We start from the raw sequence: 20,958 nt of genomic DNA, 5'->3' as shown, positions 1-20,958 counted from the left end.
CGCAGAAAGAAGGACGGACGGACGGACGGACACACGGACGGACGGACAGGACGCAAAACATACTCTCTCGCCATGCCTTTCGGCCTGGTGGAGACAATAAATAAAATACTTGCAATGATAGTACTTGTTTTATGAAGTGGCTTTATACCACTTGTGAAAGTGTTCTAGTGTTGTGACAGCACCTCACCCTACTCCGGTGGGAGGATGGTATGCAACATAAAAAACACTCTTGTTCCATCATGTTTTGATGAAGGATATATGACCACCTACATTAGCAGAACACCCGGTGGTGTTTTGTTTGTTTTTACAGCGTGGCCTCTGCAGCAGGCTACTGTAGCTGTCTGTAAAAGGGTCAATCTGTGTGTTCTGAATTGCATGCGTGATTCACCGGTAATTGTCCAGTCAGTGTCTAGAACTGTCTAGTCAGTGTGCCTTTAACCCGTTCAACCCAGGAACGCATCTCTGTCATTTCAGATTTCGTTGGCTATTCAAAAATAGCAGATTTACAAGCTAATAGCGCTCGCTTGTAGATCTGCTTTCTTTTTTAAATCGGGAAAATTCTAAGATTTGCACAAATGTTCAAGATCTTTCAAAAGTAGCAGATATACAAGCTCGAAGCCTATGAGCTTGTAGATCTGCTATTTTTGAATCGCCAAAGTATAAAAAAGAATGGTTATAGCTAAAAATCTAAAATGACACAGATGCGTTCCTGGATTGAATGGGTGAAGAGACGGTGACGTAGGGCAGAGATTAGGAAGTGACAGAAGATATGTTATGTGTGACAAGCGGCTGGACGCAAAGGAGGTTGCGCGTTCTGAGAATGAACCGTGTGCAGCAGTTTTTCCTACGTAACATTTTATATGAGTGTCTCTGTCTGTCTGTCTGTCTGGAGCTAATCTCGCAAACCGCTGGATCAATCAGCATCACATTTCTCGTGCACGCTGCCAGCAGGCCAGAGAAGCAACTCCACTCCTTTCTTTCCACAAGTTCTGTATCTTTGAAACATTTAACTTGACTTTTATAATGGAATTCTAAAACCTTGCCCACATTCGGTCTTAGATATGTCAGACGACTGGCATCAAAGATGAGCGATGATGTCACAGGCTGAGATCCACTGAGATCCAGTATGAGATCCACATTGGAGCCACTCCGTTCCCATGTGGATCACCAGATCACCATGATTCCAATTGTGTCTACAAACCATTGACTGAAGCTGAATTCCCACCACCAGGCAGCCAATCAGAGCTCACCAGTTTTGCATGTTGCAATTTCAACTAGGGCTAGGATCCTTTAGGATTTTAACGATGCTGTCACGATTCCGATTCCCTCTTAACGGTCTGATTCCTTAAAGGGATAGTTCACCCCCAAAATGACTTTTTTTTACCTATCGATTAGTCACCCCATGGAGAATTGAATTCATGGATATTTTTTTCCAATAATTTGATGATCGGCAGTGGTTCCGGTAGGAGACACAAAGAGTCTCCTTTGTGTCTCCTACCGGAACGGCTGCCTACCGGTCCACTGGTCATCAAATTATTGGCTTAGTCTCCATGAGGTGACTAATCAATAGGAAAAAAAAGAAATGTTTTGGGTGAACTATCCCTTTAAGCATCCCCTTTAACAATTCCTATATTTTTAAAGATCATTATAATGTTTGCTAAACACAAAATACATACAGTATTGCATACACAGACACACATTCATGTGTACTATTACTGAAGTGGTTCTGAAGTGGTTCTGAAGTGGTTCTCAAAGTGAGTAACCTCTGAGTTACTTGAGGGGGTTTCCAAATGGACCATTACTTGAGAGTGTATGCATGGTAAAGGGTCCATTTGGTTCCATTTGTACACTCTCAGAGTTATGGGGTCCTTGAAATTAAACAGTTTGAGAGCCACTGGCCTAAAAAACGTAGACCACCATACACCTAAATGATGTGGGGGCAGCAGTGGCTCAGGGGTAGAGTGGCTGGTAGAGCGGCCGAATGGGGACGGGAGGTTCCCAGTTCGATCCCGGGACCCCCCCAGAGTTAGTGTCGAATTTATCATTTTATAAATGCACCATTTATGTGATCCTAACCCATAACCCCTCACCTGTGACACCGTCCTTGTTGCCCAGCAACCAGAAGTCGTCCACCACGCTGAGGACCTCGATGACATCACCGCTGAAGAGAGGGAGCTCCTCGGAGACGCTGGGGAGGAACTCGAACAACGCCCGCACCACCGCGCCCGCCTCCATCGCTCATACCCTGCTGGACACACTGTACCACACACACACACACACACACACACACACACACACACACACACACACACGGGGAGAAAGCGAGAGTGAAATATATAAATGGAGGCATTAAAAGTTAAAATTATAGCAGGCAAAGCTTCTTCACTTTGCAATTTTGTTTTTACGGCATGGCTCTTCAGAGGCGAGTTGTCTAGAAGAGACACACACACACACACACACAGTTAGATTGTTCAACACCAGATTTCTTGTGCTCACTGCCAGTAGGCCACAGAAATCTCCTCCACTCTTTACACATACGTATGTTTTATACTTTTTAATACTTAGATGACATCACAGTTTGCCAACATGAAGTCCAAGATACACACTGTTCCCGTGTGGATCCACAGACAACAAAACACAGAATTAATTAATCTCATCTTCTGTCCAGTATGGATGCGTCACAATGCTCTTGTAGTTCTGCATTTTCACCACTTGGTGGCTCATATGAAATGAGGTTCAGCAGATCCAGCAGATTGGTTGACAAGGAGGTGAAAACATTCTGATGATTAACTATAAGATAAGCAATAAAAGGTGTTTCTGTCACATTGTTTCAACTCGTTCCTCTCTAGTCTCAAGCCGTCTGTGAATCACATTTCCACATGCCTCACAGGGAAGGGCGTTTGGACCTTTTTCGTTAAACGTTTTAACCTTGAGTTTAAACTTTCAACAAAGATTTGAGTTAAAAAATGTTTGCTTTAAAAATATATATATATATTCAAAGATTTGCACACATTTTCACAATTTTTCAAAAATAGCAGATCTACAAGCTCATAGTGCGGCACTCAGTGCCGCGCTATGAGCTTGTAGATCTGCTATTTTTGAATAGCCAAAGTGTAAAATAATGCTTTTTAGCTCAAATTAAAAAAATGACAGATCGCATTCCAGGTCTTAATGGGTTAAGATCAGTAAATAACGTTGTCCTATGGGTGGGTAATTAGGGCCTAAAACATGTATTGTAACATACATTAGGTCTATATCTCATTCCGTAAGGTTGTTTTCTTGTCTTTGAATGTTTTTTTTCTTCATTTGGTATTGCAAAATATTGTATGAGGAACAATTCTAGATTATATTCAAGTGATTTATTCCGTTAATATTCTGTTATTTTTATATATGACTTAATTTAGGGTAATTTCGCTTATTTAGTCCTAAACGGTTAGTGACACACATTCCATTCTGGGGGGAAGGCGTGTACCACAGTCTGTCTCTAATGCCTGACAGCGAGTCCCTGGTTCGATTCCCGGGCGACTGGGTAGCTTGCTGCACTTCACTCTCTCTTCTGGTTTCCTTTCTCTCTATACTGTGTGTGTGCATCAATAAAAAGGCTACAACACCCCCCAAAAAACTATACAAAATCATCCTGTCGCACAAAAATAGTGAAAATAGTCGATCGCCAAGCTGTAGATCGACTATTTTTGGTTATTTTTGCTGCTGTGTTTAAAAAAAGAGAAGAAAGAAAAATGGAAGAAGAAAGATTGTTTTTTAAATAATCGATTAGTTTGTTGTAACCTATATTGTGTCCCATTAACCCATTAAAACCTGTAGGCGATTCTAGAAATGTCTTCTACACAAATGTTTGTTTAAAAAATATATACATATTGAAAGATTTGCACATATTTTCACGATTTGAAAAAAAATAGCAGATCTACAAGCTCATAGCACGGCACTCGGTGCCGCGCTATGAGCTTGTATATCTGCTATTTTTAAATAGCCAAAATATAAAATAATCGGTTTCTGCCTTCCCATGGGCAGAAACAGATAAGAAGTGGTCGTTTCATGATGATCCATTAGAGACACAGACACACAGGTGTGGATGGTTGGTTTGGCTGCTGAGTCAATGGACTCTCTGTCTGAGTTGGGATGGTGAGACCCATGGGGAGGGAGGGAGAGAGAGGGGGAGGAGGGGACGCTACGCTCGCCTTAACGCTGAGCCACCGTCCCTGGGGACTGGCGGACGGACGGATGGACGGACACGTTACCCCGTGTCTCCAAGGTAGATAGCAAGCAAACACAAGAGTTGTGCACACGTGTGTGTCCAATGTACAATTCGTGGCTGTCGGCTGCAGTGGCGTAAAGTAACTAAGTACATTTACTCAAGTACTGTACTTAAGTACAATTTTGAGGTACTTTTACGTTTTCCAATTGTCTGAACTTTTACTTCTACTCCACTACATCTCACAAATGTTGTGTGACACTTTTGTATGATGAAGTATGGCATTTAATTTACAAAGAAAACATGAAGAGTTGAAACATGAGGTTCAGGTTTCTGCCGGATGGTGACAATTATTATAAGTGTGTGTGTGTGTGTGTGTGTGTGTGTGTGTGTGTGTGTGTGTGTGTGTGTGTGTGTGTGTGTGTGTGTGTGTGTGTGTGTGTGTGTGTGTGTGTGTGTGTCAGGAGAGTGCACTGGGGTGTGAACACAACACCACACAGTCACCAGCACAGTGAAATCCTACACTGGCCTATTAGCAGATGTATGCAATTAAGTCACAGCGGGGTTATTAGCTGATAGGCCCACTGCATCAGCTTCTGTACGCTGTATTGGTTCTTATTTAACCACATGAACCCCTAGTGTGCCTACTACACAAGTAAAAGATCATAGATAGATCGTAGAGCCACCTTAACCTTACTAATACATTTTATACTTGTTTAATCTTGTTCATCTGCTGTGCATATCTTTCTTATTTCTTCTATGTAAGTCAAAGTCAAATGTAATTAATACATTGGTACATACCATTATGCAGATTAGAATCAGCATAACTACAGTGTAAAGGCCAAAAAAGCGGTTGTACAAGCTCGCAATACAACGTGAGCTTGTAAATCTGCTATTTTCGCTTTTCTGACATTTGTTTTTATTTATTTTCACTCATAATGACAGATTGAAAGTGGTTACAATATTTTATCCTTCATCCAAGTTATGTTAATCAGCATTCAGTGTGTACCACTTCAGGAGGCTGCGATTCAAAACTGGCCCCTGTAAGAGTCATAACCTAGCCCCCCCTCGAACTGTTTACTGTACATATGTTTTGTTTTTCTTACCTTGAAACTCTTTATATGATGTTCTGCATAGTAGTGTTTATCTGTCTGTCATTTAATGTCTCCATGAATTGAGTATGTGAGGATCTCATTTGAAACAAGCCATTGCGGCTTTTCTGGGCTTTTCAATCCTATTTACCGGTAGTTGACCTTGTATTGTGAACTGTACTTCCATGTGCTTTTTCTCTGCAAACTTCTAAATAAAATATTCAATACCATCATGAGAGATTCAACCCTCAGCTAATCACAATCACAGGGAGATACAGTAACTGCCCTTCTTTTTAAACATAATATGCTTTGGGCTTTTCTGCCTTTAATTTTTGATAGTACAGTGAAGAGTGACAGGTAACTGGGAGAGAGAGACGGGGAGTGACACGCGGCAAAGGCCGTCGGGCCCGGGAATCGAATCAGCGACTCGCTGTCAAGCTCCATTAGAGCATGTGGTATGAGCCTTAACCACTAGGCATGGGGTGGGCAGCATTTATTTCCAGAGGGCCATACTGACTTCGATAAAGTGAGTGAAGGGCCACACATTGTACAATTGAATTGAAACTTTAGACACATAGTGCAGAATTATGTTAAAACTGCATGAATTTGGTAGACATGACAGACTACTTTGGTCCTTTCACAACAAGAATGTTCAGTTACAAAATGTTGATCTTTTACTGTACTGTATCACTCTGGTGTACTCTAAGGTTATGAAAATATGACTTACATAAAAAAAAACAATGCTGTATCAACTTTTAAATGAGCCTATACATTTCTACAGTATAATATGCACCACTCCATATTATAAGTCACCGATAAAACACATTGCATTATGTAATATGGACTCACAGCAGACTGTTTCACTGTTACATTATAAACATAAAACATGTGAGCACATACGGATGGAGGAATGCAGGTATGTACTCAAATGGTAAATATCAATTACTATTAATTGGAGTGAAGCTAAATAAATTCGTCTCAAAACCATTAACACACAGTATGGCAGCCTTTTAGAATGTAGTTTTTTTTTTGGGGGGGGGGGTCCTTTAGTTTTTCTGTGAGGACTTGGCAGGGCCGGATTGAGATGGTCAAAGGGCCGAGTCCGGCCCCCGGGGCCGATGGCCTTATTAAGGCCATCGGCGCCCCTACAACTGCCTTTCTAGGAATGATCTATCTTGCCTTTATGCTTTAATTTCCCAGTACAGAGTGCAGAGAGGCTAATCAAAGCGTGTACAGAGAGGATGTGTGTCTGTATGTTGCGTGTGCGTGTGCGTGTGCGTGTGTGTGTGTGTGTGTGTGTGCGTGTGCGTGTGTGAGCAACAGTGCTGCCTTGCCAACTGTTTTCCTGCAGCTGTTTTGGTCCAGGCCGACCGCACCGCACCACAGCGCTTCTCAACGTTTCAAGTCGGCGACCTTTAAACAACCCACTGACACACGAGCGCACACTCGCACACGTGCACACATGTAGATGACCCCCCCACACACAAACCCTTCAGGCTGTTTGGTTTAATTAAGAGAGAGAGAGGCCTTTGCACTGAATGTTTTCTTTCGGCATGCCTGTAACCATAGTAACCACTTGTTGCCAAATCTTCTCTTATGGGAGTCCCCGGCACAACATCTTTTCAACATGGGGGTCCGCGACCAAGTACACATCAATTTGGGGGTCCTTGACACGAAAATGTTTGAGGACCCCTGCTTACGAGAGCCAGAAGTAACTGCATTGGGAGCATTCAGTGAAAAGGCCTCTATTCTTGGAGAACCTAGTAATGCATTTCCAGTAAAGAATGCGTGAAGTCATTTGAGTTCAGGCCAACCAATATCTAACAGAGAGTTGTGACCACATCCACAGTGTCCTTAAAGACACATGTTTTTGTGTGGTTGGTTAATGTGTTTTTGAAGCTCCCACATAATTGGCAAAACAACTAAGATCTTAATGATAACATAACATTGATATAAAAAAAAGAAAGGCTGATCCAAGCCACAACACAATCCATTGATTGACCATTAAAAGAAAGAAACATGCTCGGATCATTTCAAATCGCCGAAAAAAGGTGTTTAAACTTTAAAACTGTTGCTCGTTTTGCTGCGGGGACCCCTCGGAAACCCCCTCAAGGACCCCTGGGGGTCCCCCGCCAGACCCCACTTTGAGAACCACTGCTTTAAGCACTTTCAACCTGTCCTCATTTTGGAGCATTATGCCATCATAGGCAAAAACTGTCCCCAAGAAATGTGAGATTACATTGAAGTATGTAGGGCAGGGGTCTTCAACAATAGGGGATCCGGAACCCATAGGGGGTCCTCAGAGTAACTAAAGGGGGTCCACCAAATCTTTGTGTGATGCGGAACATTAGCCGAAAATAGCCGATCTACAAGCTCTGTGAGCTTGTAGATCTGCTATTTTCGGAGAGATGGTGTGTATAGGGAAAAAGAGCAAACCAAGTAGAGAAGCGGTCAAGTTGACTATTAATATTGAGAGTTTAAAGGTTAACTGTCTGAAAATACATCATTGACATGAATCCAGCATATCAATAGAAAAGATAATGTCAAACAAGTGCATATCTTTAAAATCTATGAGAAAGTTTCATCTGCAAAACAATTTAATACAATATGTAGCGGGGGTCCCTGCTTCCATCTATCTCTCAGCTAAGGGGTCCTTGGCCTGAAAAACGTTGAAGAACCCTGATATAGAACATAAATGGTTAAAGGGATAGTTCACCCCCAAAATCATTTTTTTCTTGATTAGTCACCCCATGGAGACTTGAATTCATGGATATATTTTTTTTGTTTATAATAATTTGATGACCGGCAGCGGTTCCGGTAGGAGACACAAACACTCTCCTTCGTGTCTCGTACCGGAACCGCTGCCCACCGGTCCATCTGGTCATCAAATTATTGGCTTAGGAATGCGACAAAAACAAAAAAATATCATATCAAAATCATTTTTTGGGTGAACTATCCCTTTAAGGTAGATGTGCCCCCCCCCCCCCCCCCCCTGCCCGCCACCACAGAATCAACCAAACTGTGAGAAATGACACAGACAGACATTTCCTCCAGCTCTCTCTCTGAACTGTAGCCAGGGGACTTTACCAGGACTTTTTTTTTTTACAACATGTTGACGCTAATCCACGACATGCCAGCTTGAACACACACAAGCCTATTAGTGACATCTGTGGCTCTGTCAGTGTGTCACTGGTGCGGGCCATGTGCCGGCCAGGTGACTTTTAACCCATTAAGACGTGAGGCGATTCTTAACTCATTCCTTCCAAGCCTGACTTATTTCTGGCTGTGTTTGCCCACTGCCAGCGATTTAGTGTTTTTATAACTTTAAAAAATGCATTTTTTTTTTTCATTATGATCGCAAGTGCAATCGTTTCTAAACACACAGGCGAGTCGTGCACGCCGCTCAGACAACAAACATTCCGACTGAGGCGGAGTCTCTCTCCTCCAGCCCAGTGTAAAAAAAAACATGTATCGCCATGTAAACGGTCGAATCACTTACTTTTTTCACCTCGCCACAGACCTCCCTAAATCCCTTATGATCGCGTGTTCAACTGTTTGTAGACACACAGGGTAGTTGTGTGAGTGGCCCAGAGAAGACATTTTCAATCGGCGACATTCCATTTTGCAGTAGCGGCAGTTTCAAAATAGCGTCGCTAAACAGCATTCCGCGGCGGAGAAACGCAAAGCCGAGAAAAGACTGTTTTAGAGGAGGACCTAAACAGGAAGCGGACGGAACCGAAAATCTTCGGTTTGACGTATTTCCGTATCCGGGTGTGCTACAATGAAATGTGTCACTGCGAGAGATGAAGGAACGTGAGATCTTGTTTTAAAAAAATATTTTGCAAAATCACGGCACCTCGGTGCCGCACTATGAGCTTGTAGATCTGCTATTTTTGAATAGCCAAAGAAATCTAAAGTGACACAGATGCGTTCCAGGTCTTAAAGGGTTAACACACGTCCCCTGGGCCAGTGACAACACGGGCGGGGCTGCTGGCACAGGTGGTGATCTTACTTAGCCTGGGATCATCAGTCTGGGTCTCTGGAGCGAATACGGAAACTGCGCGTGCATGTACTGTGTGTGTGTGTGTGTGCAAATTACTATGAATACAGGTGTCCGTTGAGATTTCTTACCTCCCCCTTGTGTTGCCTTTCACCCATTAAGACCGGAAAAAAGCATGTAATTTTAGATTGTAACCACTTCAACCATTATTTAATACTTCTATTCAAAAAATAATGAGCTTGTAGATCTGCCATTTTGTGAAAAAATCACGAAAATTCATGCAAATCTTTGAATAGAATATATTTTAAAGCGATTTTTTTTTCACTCAAATCTTTGCTTCTGGGGGTCCCTGGAACTAAATATTTTGAGATGGGGGTCCGCGGCCAAATACATATAATTTTGGGGGTCTTTGACACGACAAAAGCACCACTGATATTATAGCAACGTAAGTGTTTCAGAAAACTGTTGGGATTTAGAAGACATTTGTAGAATCGGCCTCAGGTCTTAATGGATTAAGTTTGAAAAGCACTGACATAGATGCAACAGAATATACATTTAAACACAGTCAAGTATAAAGTAGCATGCAGCATACTCGTGAGTCACCGGTATCAGAGTTTGAATTCGACTCCCTTCATGTCTCCCTTCTCTCTGACCTTTCGGTTTCCTGAATTTCTACACTCTGCTTTCTGATAAAAAGCAACAATTGCAAAAGATAAGAAAGTAAGAGAAAAAGAATGAACAGCATCATCTTTTCTATGGGAGTGTGTCTGGTATATGATCATAAGAGACATTAATGACTCAATGTCGCAAATGTGTTTCCAACAGTAACTCAAATAATGAAAAACTAAGTAATCAGTAATTTGCCATCTAGACTGAGTGAAAATAAACAATGTCATGGAAGTGTTAGTACACTATTACCACTACGATGTGCATAGAATATGTTCATTCTTGCCCTCTGTTAGGCCATGTTGATTCTAGGTCGATCCAGATTGTAATCACATTTTATCATGTCTAAACAGCATAAAAAAAACATGGAAACTGATGTTTGCTAATCAGATGTGAACCACATTCCTAGATGGTTTGAAATGTGATTCAAAATCTGATTTCTAAAGATGTGTCTTCCCTATCCAGATTGGAGTCAGATTGGTTTTATGCAGTCTGATGAAACATTATGGAATGTGATTGAAATAGTTTTATGCTGTTCAGACTTGATGAAACCAAGTTCAGGTCGTATAATGGTGCCATTCGCCCAAAATAGACGACCTACAAGCTCACATCACATCACGTTATAGCGATGCGATGCGTCCACCGGACAGGAAAAGCGACAAGCGAGCCCCATGAAACTGTCACATTCGCGCTTGTTTCACGCAAGTGACGACGACCTGCCGTTTACTAAAGTGCAAAATGTGGAATATTTTTTAACAACACAAATTCTGGTATGGGGGTCCCTGCCACAAATTATAATTTCCGATGGGGGTCCGTGGACAAATACACATTCATTTGGGGGTCCTTGACATGAAACTGTTTGAGAACCACTGGTTTGAACAATAATCGAAACATTTTGAAGCAAGCCCAAATAAGCAACTCCACTTTAGAAACAAGCCCAAAAAAAACTGCAACCACCAATATTTACAAGCAACTTTACAGAAAAAACAAGCCCAAAGTCGCTTATAAGAAACAGACCTGGCAACACTGCTCCCCGCCTGTTAAGCCCTTATAAAGTTAAGCATCACTCACACCTCCAGTATGTCATTATGTCGTTACCACAGAAGGTTGACGATGGACAGTAAAGGTTTGAGAATCGGATTCTATGCAGTCTGAATAAAGCATCACTTCTCTCCTTTATCTACCACTTTCTGTACATCTCTCGATGTCTCTGTCTTTCTTTTTTTATTTTTAACAACATTTTTATCCCACGATTTTTGTAACCCATATTTTTTCGCCCAGTGTCAATTGCCTATGTAATCCAGGGCGCTACTCTCCCTCTGCCAGCCTAGGGAGAGCCCAAGCTGAAGCTCATGCCTCCTTCAATGCATGAGGAGCTCTCTCTCTCTTTCTGATTGATTAGAGTTGACATTCGTATAGAAAAACATGCATAATAATATAACATGAACATATATTTGTACACATCTGTCAAAAGGATAAAAAGAAAGCTTGACCTCTCTCTCTCTCTCTCTCTCTCTCTCTCTCTCTCTCTCTCTCTCTCTCTCTCTCTCTCTCTCTCTCTCTCTCTCTCTCTCTCTCTCTCTCTCTCTCTCTCTCTCTCTCTCTCTCTCTCTCTCTCTCTCTCTCTCTCTCTCTCTCTCTCTCTCTCTCTCTCTCTCTCTCTCTCTCTCTCTCTCTCTCTCTCTCTCTCTCTCTCTCCCTTCCTTTCTGAGGAGAACTTTAGCCAAAAATAGCAGATCTACAAGCTCACAACGCCTCACGCTGCGAGGCATTGTGAGCTTGTAGATCGGCTATTTTTGGCAAACAGTTATAGGTGTAGAGGGAAAAAAGAGCTGAAAAGTGTATCTGAAACACAATTTTATATAATATAGAGGGGGTCCCTGCTTCATCTCTCTCTCAGCTAGGGGGTCCTTGGCCTGAAAACGTTGAAGACCCCTGTCCTAAGGGCCCACCATTGGGCTCCAGCCCACCACTCTATTCCAACTCCACCCAGAATGGCTGGCACTAAGTCATATACTTTACAGCTCAATGGGGGTTCAAACGTGTTTTACAGGAGCGTACCTCAACCCTATGCTCCCTCAAAACCCAAAGCCTAATCCTAAACTGAGGGAACATACTAGGCAATAGAGGGTCATCTGAGCTGACTGACGGCCCCTCTGTCCTGACCGTCAGGAAGGCCTTGTTGCTGGAAAATCACTTTTATTGAGTCATGCAAACTAACTCTAACTAGCAACAGCAGGCACGCACACACGCACACGCACACGCACACGCACACGCACACGCACACGCACACCAGTTATGAGCAAAGAGAGTAAACAGCTAAACCATTGGTTCTCAAAGTGGGGTCCGGGGACCCCCAGGGGTCCTTGAGGGAGTTCCAGGGGGTCAGATATATATAAATAGCAGATATACAAGCTCATAGTGCGGCACAGAGTGCCGCACTATGAGCTTGTAGATCTGCTATTTTTGAAAAATCTTCAAGATTTGTGCAAATCTTTGAATATATTTCTTTTAAAGCGAACATTTTAACACAAATCTTTGCTTCTGGGGGGTCCGTCCCTGGCACAACATATTTTCAGATGGGGGTCCCCGGCCAAATATATATCAATTTGGGGGTCCCTGGCATGAAAAAGTTTGAGAAGCACTGAGCTAAACTACATGTTTCATTTTGTTTTTTTTGTCTTAGTCGGGCCAAAGCCGTGGTCGAGAATATTTTCACCCGCGTCCGTTCTTGTGTCTGTGTGTGTGTGTGTGTGTGTGTGTGTGTGTGTGTGTGTGTGTGTGTGTGTGTGTGTGTGTGTGTGTGTGTGTGTGTGTGTGTGTGTGTGTGTGTGTGTGTGTGTGTGTCTGTCAGTCCGTCTGTGAACAGCTAATCTCCGGCACCGTTGGACCGATCGGTGTTAAACTGTGCACACACACTCCCTGGATGCCAGAGCAGAACCTGTTGCCCAAATGTCTGACATCGGCCTGTTATAGCGCCACCAGGAAGCATATACTTTTTTAATATTACTCCTACAGATTTTGTCCAAACATCACTCAAATCAGTACATATCATCTCTATAGTCACATGCTCGATCTATCGATCTGTCCGATTTTTCATAGTCCATCCTGATTGGCTACGATTGGCATCTAAAGTTTGTATATCTGTGCAATAACTTCATCAACATTAATCCCTCAAATTCTACAGATTCCGCTCACCTCTATATAATGACTGAATTCCAAACATTGCTGGCCCAAAATAACCTACCTAACCTGTTCTCCGAGGAGCACCTTTTCTATTTTTTTTTTTTTTTTTTTGTAAATTAAAAGGAGTAGTTCACCCAAAAACAAGACTTATTTTCTATTTTCTATCAATTACACAGCCCATGAAGCCTTGAATTCATGGAGACCTTTTTTGTTTTTGTCGCATTCCTGAGCCAATTATTTGATGATCAGCGGAGCCCTACTGACCACCAGCCACCCCGTCATCAAATTATTGACTCTGGATTAGGAATGTTTGTGTAATTCATTGGTTCTCAAAGTGGGGTCCGGGGACCCCCAGGGGTACTTGAGGGGGTTCCAGGGGGTCCCCAGCTAAATGATGGATAGGAACCAAATGGACCCTTATGGGTCTGTAACTCTGAGAGTGTACAAAGTTAACATTGATTTTACAACATGAATTGGGGTCCCAGAGATAGAAATGCCATTAAATGGGGGTCCGTAGCCCTAATGCATGTTAAACTGGGGGTCCTTAAAACTGGGGGTCCTTTTCAAATGGGGGTCCGCGGGCTAATAAGTGTCCATTTGGGGGTCCTTGACATGAAAAAGTTTGAGAACCACTGGTGTAATTGATAGTAAATACGTACTTTTTGGTTGTTGTATGAAGTATCAAAAATAGCTGGTATTTTTTAGAAATGTTTAACTAATGAAAACAAGAGCTTCATTGGGAACACAGCCGGCACTGACGATATGACTGTTTTCTTCACGTTTGGGAACAACAAGATCATCTTCAGTGTTTCTCATGCAGAACGTCACAGGGTTTAACTCTTCATGAGGAGTGTCTTTATTACAGTGTACATTTTGTTGACTAAAAACTACGATGCCAAATGTTTGTCGTCGTGTTGTAGAGCTTGTAGATCTGCGATTATGGCATGCAGCTAAGTGTAAATCAGGCATTACGATGCCAACACGGCCCACCACAATACATCATAGTCGACTAAATCAACTGCAGATTTAGTCGACTAAAATCTTATGATATTTAGTCAACTAAAATTGAAACATATCAGATGACTAAGTCAAACTAAATGGAATTTTATTTTAAAACGAAATAAATTGCTGCTTTATTAACCCATTAAGGCCCAAGGTTCCGATTCTACAAAATGTCTTCTAAATCCTACAGTTTTTAAAAAAAAACGTATGTTTCTATGTTTCTATGTCAGTCGTTCTCAAACTTTTTCATGTCAAGGACCCCCAAAATGACATGTATTTGGCCGTGGACCCCCCCCCATCTCAAAATATGCTGTTCCAGGGACCCCCCAGAAGCAAAGATTTGAGTTCAAATGTTCACTTTAGTATATATATTCAAATATTTGCACACATTTTCTTGATTTTTTCTAAAATAGCAGATCTACAAGCTCGTAGTGCGGCACTCGGTGCCGCGCTATGAGCTTGTAGATCTGCTATTTTTGAATAGCCAAAGGAATCTAAAACAGACAGCATGGACAGCTGAGAAGGGAGACGGTGAAGGACGAACGCACAGCCTCGGACAGAGCCAAGACAACACTGGACTATCAACGGACACGACAGGAAGGGGGTTTCAAGTAGCAGTGCGACAGCACAAACACAACAACGTAGGTTCACTTGACCTGAGCTCAGCTCAAACAGCACCGTACCTGGCTGGAACTAACGTGTAATTAGTGTAACAAGAGAGAGAGGGAGGGGGAGAGAGATAGAGAGAGAGAGGGAGGGAGAGAGAGAGAGGGAGTCAGCGGGAAGGGGATTTTAATTCACATTTCTTTCCGCATACTTGCCTACAGACAGACGGTTGTTTTTGCTTGGTTTTCCAGTAGGTTATGACGAAGAAGGCGTAACTACAAGGCCTGTTCCTTGAGCCGTTTTAGACAGGGAAGCTATAAGTAGAAACCTAACAAGCAGTTTCGACTTCTTACATCCTATACAGGTAGCCTGGAATCCAGACTGATTCACTATGTTCAGGGGGTTTTGTTTTTGTTGAGCGAATCAGTCTGGATTCCAGGCTATCCTACGGGGCCTTCTAAGACAGAGACCGGGAGCTTACCTACTCTAGGTGGACTTCAGGGCCTGAAATTCATTGTTCACAATGGGGGATCCCCCTCCCCCATACAACGAGTTCCCCCCTTATAACCCATTTAGACCGGTAACGCATCCGTGTCATTTTATAGATTTCTTTGGGCGATTCAAAAAATAGCAGATCTACAAGCAGATCTATAGCGTGTAGATCTGCTATTTTTTGAAAAATCTTGCAAAATTGGTGCAAATCTTTGAGTGTATACATTTTTTGAAACATTTTTTCAACTCAAATCTTTTGCTTCTGGTGGGGGTCTCTGAAACAAAATATTTTGAGATGGGGTCCACGGCCAAATACATACAAGGGGTCCTTGACATGAAAAAGTTTGAGAACCACTGATATATATAGCAACATGCGTTTAAAAAAAATAAATTGTAGAATACCCCAGAAGCAAAGATTTGAGTTACAAATGTTCGCTTTAAATATATATTCAAAGATTTGCACACATTTTCACGATAAAAAAAAAATAGCAGATCTACATAAGCTCATAGCGCGGCACTCTGTGCCTAGTTATGAGTAGCCAAAGAAATCAAAAAATGACAATCTTTCCCGGTCTAAATGGGCTAAATACTTTATATTAAGGAGGATTTGTGGGGGGTGGGGGGGGGGGACACTACTTGTGAGCCTAACTAAAGGCCTTGCATTGTCCATCTCAGATTGCATTTTGTCGTTCGGCTCCAACTTATGAACTATGCTGTAATCTCTTTAGTTTTCTCCTTCTCCTCAGTTCTCTCTCTTCTAGTACCATCTCCTTGAGTGTGTGTGTGTGTGTGTGTGTGTGTGTGTGTGTGTGTGTGTGTGTGTGTGTGTGTGTGTGTGTCTGTGTGTGTGTGTGTGTGTGTGTGTGTGTGTGTGTGTGTGTGTGTGTGTGTGTGTGTGTGTGTGTGTGTGTGTGTGTGTGTGTGTGTGTGTGTGTGTGTGTGTGTGTTATGCGTGCGTGTGCGGGTTTCAACCAACAGTGATAACTTATAAGAAGGAGAGAGTACAATGAAATGACTTGCACTCACAATCATGACACCATAAGTTAGGTGTCTCATGCACTAACAAGCTATCAACCCACTCACTGTGCTTGTATGTTCACAACAAGCCTGCAAGTTCTTCGCCACAACAGACCATAAACGCACACTGTGCCATGCAAGTCTGCATGACAAAGTACAGGGTCCAGTTGGCACATGGAAAACTCTCCATAGAATGACAGACAGAAAACTATTAACACAATGGAAACAATTTATGATGTACTGATAACACAACTTCACGAAGTCCTGGGTACACACTCAACAACACACCCAAACACTGAGGGCAATATTTAAAGTTGTTCCAATAATGATACCAGTATCGGAAAAGCTGCCGATACTGCCTAAAATTATCGGTATCTGTACCAGTCTATGCCATTCCGATACCATGCAGTTCATCACATGATGATATTTAATTTACAGTAATATTTTGAACGCTTCAGTTGATGTTGCACGACTGTTTTATCCTCTTACTGTACTAGTTACATTTGACTAACTTGCTGCACTTTAACAATTATTAATTGTTAGTTATTTGTTCCTAGATTAGTGGGTTTTCAAACATTTATTGCTACATACTCGTTTGGTGGAATACATTACTTCACAAAGGACGGTAAAGGAGAGATATGCAAGAGTCAAGCGGTTTAGCCTACACACAATAGAAGCCCTTACAGAGCAGGACACAATCTGTCTCAAATTCAAGGTCGCTTTGCAACCTCCCACAAAAGAATGTTAAATAAAAAATGTTTTGCTCTGCTTCTGGTTCATGAGATAGTTCAGTGGAGAGAGAGAGAGAAACAGAGGATAACACAACAGTTCTACTCCATCGCACCGCAAGACACCCTTGTAGTGTAATGGCTCTTTTAGACCAGTGGTTGTCAAAATGGGGTCCGGGGACATCCAGGGGTCCTTGGCGGGGGGTTCCAGGGGGTCCCCAAAGTAGTTAACATAGCATCACAATCATTTTAACCACTTTATCCATTTCTTTTTTTTTTATCTGAAAAATATCGAAAATGCTTTTGATTTTTTTTGAATAATCTTGAATTTCTTTTTATCATAAATGTTCTCTTCTGGGGGTCCCTGGCACAAAACCTTTTCAGATGGGTGTGTGGTCCGCAGCCAAATACATCAATTTGGGAGAACCACTGTCTTAGACTAAGAAGGGTAAACTAGAACCTTCCATAACCTGAACCTTTCCATATAAACCACAACGTTCTGTCACAGTTTTGTGTTTGTTTGTTTGTTTATGTCCATTAAAACCAGAACTGGGGAGCCAAGGTACTTACAAAAACAAAATAAACAAAGCGAAAAATAGCTGATCTACAAGCTCACAACGTGTCGGAAAATGCTTGAGAACCGTTCTGTACGTCACAGCTGGGACAAAACGATGTGTATCAAAAACATGTCTATTAGTCTATTAAACTGGACAGCCACGTGAACCAATGAATGAAGAGGGGAGGCGGGGTCTACTCTCTTGTGGACCACTTGGCACCGCCCTGGGGAAAGTAGCGGGATTGCGACAGACGGCTGAGTCAACAGCTGTCACGCACGCGCACGCACACACATAAACACACACACACACACACACACACACACACACACACACACACACACACACACACACACACACACACACACACACACACACACACACACACACACACACACACACACACACACACACACACACACACACACACACACACACACACACACACACACACACAGCTGACGACGGTGGGACAAAGCTCCAACTGTCTGCCCCTGGGCACAACTCTTGCCTGACTGGTATTAAACCCTATATACTTGGATGACCGGAGAGAGTTTCCCAGGCCTCTATACTGGGTCCACTTAGTATTTCCCTCGACAGCAGATCTCCTCAATGAAAATAGCCGATCTACTATTAAGCCATTTTCTGCCGAATATGTGCTCCGGAACAGGGATGCTGGGTTTGTGTGATTTTAAGCTCAACTTAATACACCATTGCAAGAGTGTCGCTTACCGAAAATATCAGTTATTTTTTTCGGAGAGCGAAACAGAGTATAGATTAGGCCAGTGGTTCTCAAACTGTGGGTTGGTACCCCCAGGGGGGTTCCCTAAATGATTTTGGTGGGGTCACTCTACAGTAAACAAATTAACATACAGTACAAGTGTATACAGGGTATCTGCACATTTCTGAAGTGACAAGGATTTATTTTTATTATAATACAAAATAATAAGACCATTACTGCGTAGTAATCAACAGACTATACTATAAAATGGTCAAACATTGTCCAAATTGTCCAACAAGTGCTTGTCAGGGTGGTGGGGTCCCCAGTTCAAATAAGATTATTCTGTGATGGGGTCGCGGCCCTGAAAAGTTTGACAACCACTGGATTAGGCTTCAGTGTCTCCAGAGTGAGGTGTGTGTGTGTGTGTGTGTGTGTGTGTGTGTGTGTGTGTGTGTGTGTGTGTGTGTGTGTGCGTTTATAATACTCACATTACACTGTATTCATCTGGTTCAGTGGTCGCTGTTCCATGCGGTTTGACATCACAACTAAAAGAAGATAGAAAACAAAACGGTTGGCATCTGATAGAATCCACTGTAAACTACCAGAGGCAACGTGCGCGTGCGTGTGCGAGTGTGTGTGTGTGTGTGTGTGTGTGTGTGTGTGTGTGTGTGTGTGTGTGTGTGTGTGTGTGTGTGTGTGTGTGTGTGGGTGTGTGTGTGTGTTCGCGCGTGAGGCAGAGACATTTGCTGACTGCCTTTGTTTTTATTGAACGGGTGGGGGGGACATCTGATGCCAATATAGTGTAGCCAGGACTGCGCACACGCACACACACACACACGCGTCATTCCATCACATTCAGACACACACACACACACACACACACACACACACACACACACACACACACATGGGTGGAATCTTCTGGAGTGCGCTGGGTTGTGGGGCAGACAGACAGAGGTTTTGATATTCCTGATTGTTTGAACCTATCGATGGCTCATTGTTGTGTCCTTTCTAGTCAGAATGCTGCATCCACACAAAACACTCAAAATAAAAAAAGGCTGCTTTGGACTCAGAGCAGCGCAGGCCCAGAACAGGTGGCTGAGCCGCTACTAGATGGTTCTGGACGTTTAAACACAACAGAAACATTTGTCCCGCTTTTCTCTTCACCGTCTGGTCTGTTTTCCACACATGTCTGGCTGACAGTTGTCAACAGCAGCCATGCTTGTTCAGAGCCTGTGATTCATAGCTGGTTTGCACTAGCACACCCAAAATAGACGATCTACGTGCTGCTCAAGTATAAAACAGGCGTAAGCTCTCCCAGGGGACAACACTTGCTGTGTGTCATGATAGGCTCTATGCACAGCAGCCATTTTGGAGAAAAATTGGGCCTCTTCTGACTTCCTTCACAGGTGTTACCAATGATACTAATGAAGGCTCTGTTCCATTCTGGTCAAACAGAGTCAGGGTGCTGATATTGTGCATGTTGGCTCACTAGAAATAGTGGGTCTCAAAGTGTGGTCCAGGGACCCTCATGGTTCCTTGAGAGGGTGTAACTCTGAGAGTTATGGGGGTCCTTGAAATTAAAAAGTTTGGGAACCACTGTTCTACACTCAATAGAACAGACAGAGCCGTCATTAGTATCATTGGTAACACCTGTGAAGGAAGCGGCACAATTTCTGTCCAATGTGGCTGCTGTGCATAGAGCCTATTAGGGCTGTCACGATTACAAATTTAAGTTGACGATTAATTGCCACTCAAATAATTGCGATTAACAATTTCATTGTGTGTTTGAAATTGAACATTGAACACATGAATAACATTTTTTATTTCTGTTTGCCTTTTAGGCTTCGTAATCAAAAATGGCACAGGGCAGACATGACAAATAACTTAATTATACAAAGACATTATTGACATATTTAATAATTGTATGCATGTAAAGATTGCAGAAATAGCTGATGTACAAGCTTACAACGCTGTTGATCAGCTATTTCTCCTTTTTTTTAAATATTTGAAAATGTGTAATTAATGTGTCAACATGTAGACGATTATGGCGATTATGCAAAAATAATTACGATTACGTAATACTTGTGACAGGCCTAGTCATGATCTACAAGCTGTAGATCTGCTATTTTGGCCCCCCAATGAAAACCAAAATGCTGTATGCCAGGGGTCTTCAACAGGGGGTCTGGGACCCCTAGGGGGACCTCAGAGTTACTACAGGGGGTCCGCCAAATTGTTGTGTGATAGGAACTGGTTTCTACATTAACCACTTGAACCCTAGCATCACTTTTCTGAGAGGAACATTAGCCGGAAATAGCAGATATTTTTGGCAAAGGGGTTTGGTGTAGTGGGGAAAAAGAGCAGGCCAATAGGCTCTATGCACAGCAGACATATTGGAAAGAAATCTGGCCTCTTCTTACTTCCTTCACAGGTGTTACCAATGATACTAATGAAGGCTCTGTTCCATTCTGGTCAAGGTGCTGATATTGTGCATGTTGGCTCACTAGAAACACTCCATTTTGGTTCCCAAATGGCCCCTTATGGTGGGTGTGTAACCTTACGGGTCCATTTGGCTCCATTTGTACACACCACTATGCCACACTAAATGGAACAGAGCCTTAATTAGTATCATTGGTAACACCTGTGAAGGAAGTAAGGAAGGGGCCCAATTCATTCCCAATGTGG

At 42.6% G+C, this 20,958-nt stretch overlaps 1 protein-coding gene across 1 annotated transcript in view; it reads right to left on the bottom strand.

Annotated features, from left to right (window-relative positions):
* Nucleotides 1–20,958, bottom strand: part of dnmbp (dynamin binding protein) — a 113,206-nt gene that overhangs the window by 70,163 nt on the left and 22,085 nt on the right. The window contains exons 2-3 of the mRNA XM_084077978.1: nt 18,762–18,818; nt 2,091–2,257 (exon numbers count right to left, since the gene is read on the bottom strand). Coding sequence (XP_083934104.1) covers nt 2,091–2,235 — 145 coding nt within the window. The 5' untranslated portion in view covers nt 2,236–2,257; nt 18,762–18,818. The remainder of the gene's footprint in view (nt 1–2,090; nt 2,258–18,761; nt 18,819–20,958) is intronic.

The sequence above is a fragment of the Gymnoscopelus microlampas genome (assembly GCF_963454915.1).
Source record: "Gymnoscopelus microlampas genome assembly, chromosome: 14".
NCBI lineage: Eukaryota > Metazoa > Chordata > Actinopteri > Myctophiformes > Myctophidae > Gymnoscopelus > Gymnoscopelus microlampas.
This window is presented reverse-complemented; position numbering and strand designations above follow the sequence as displayed.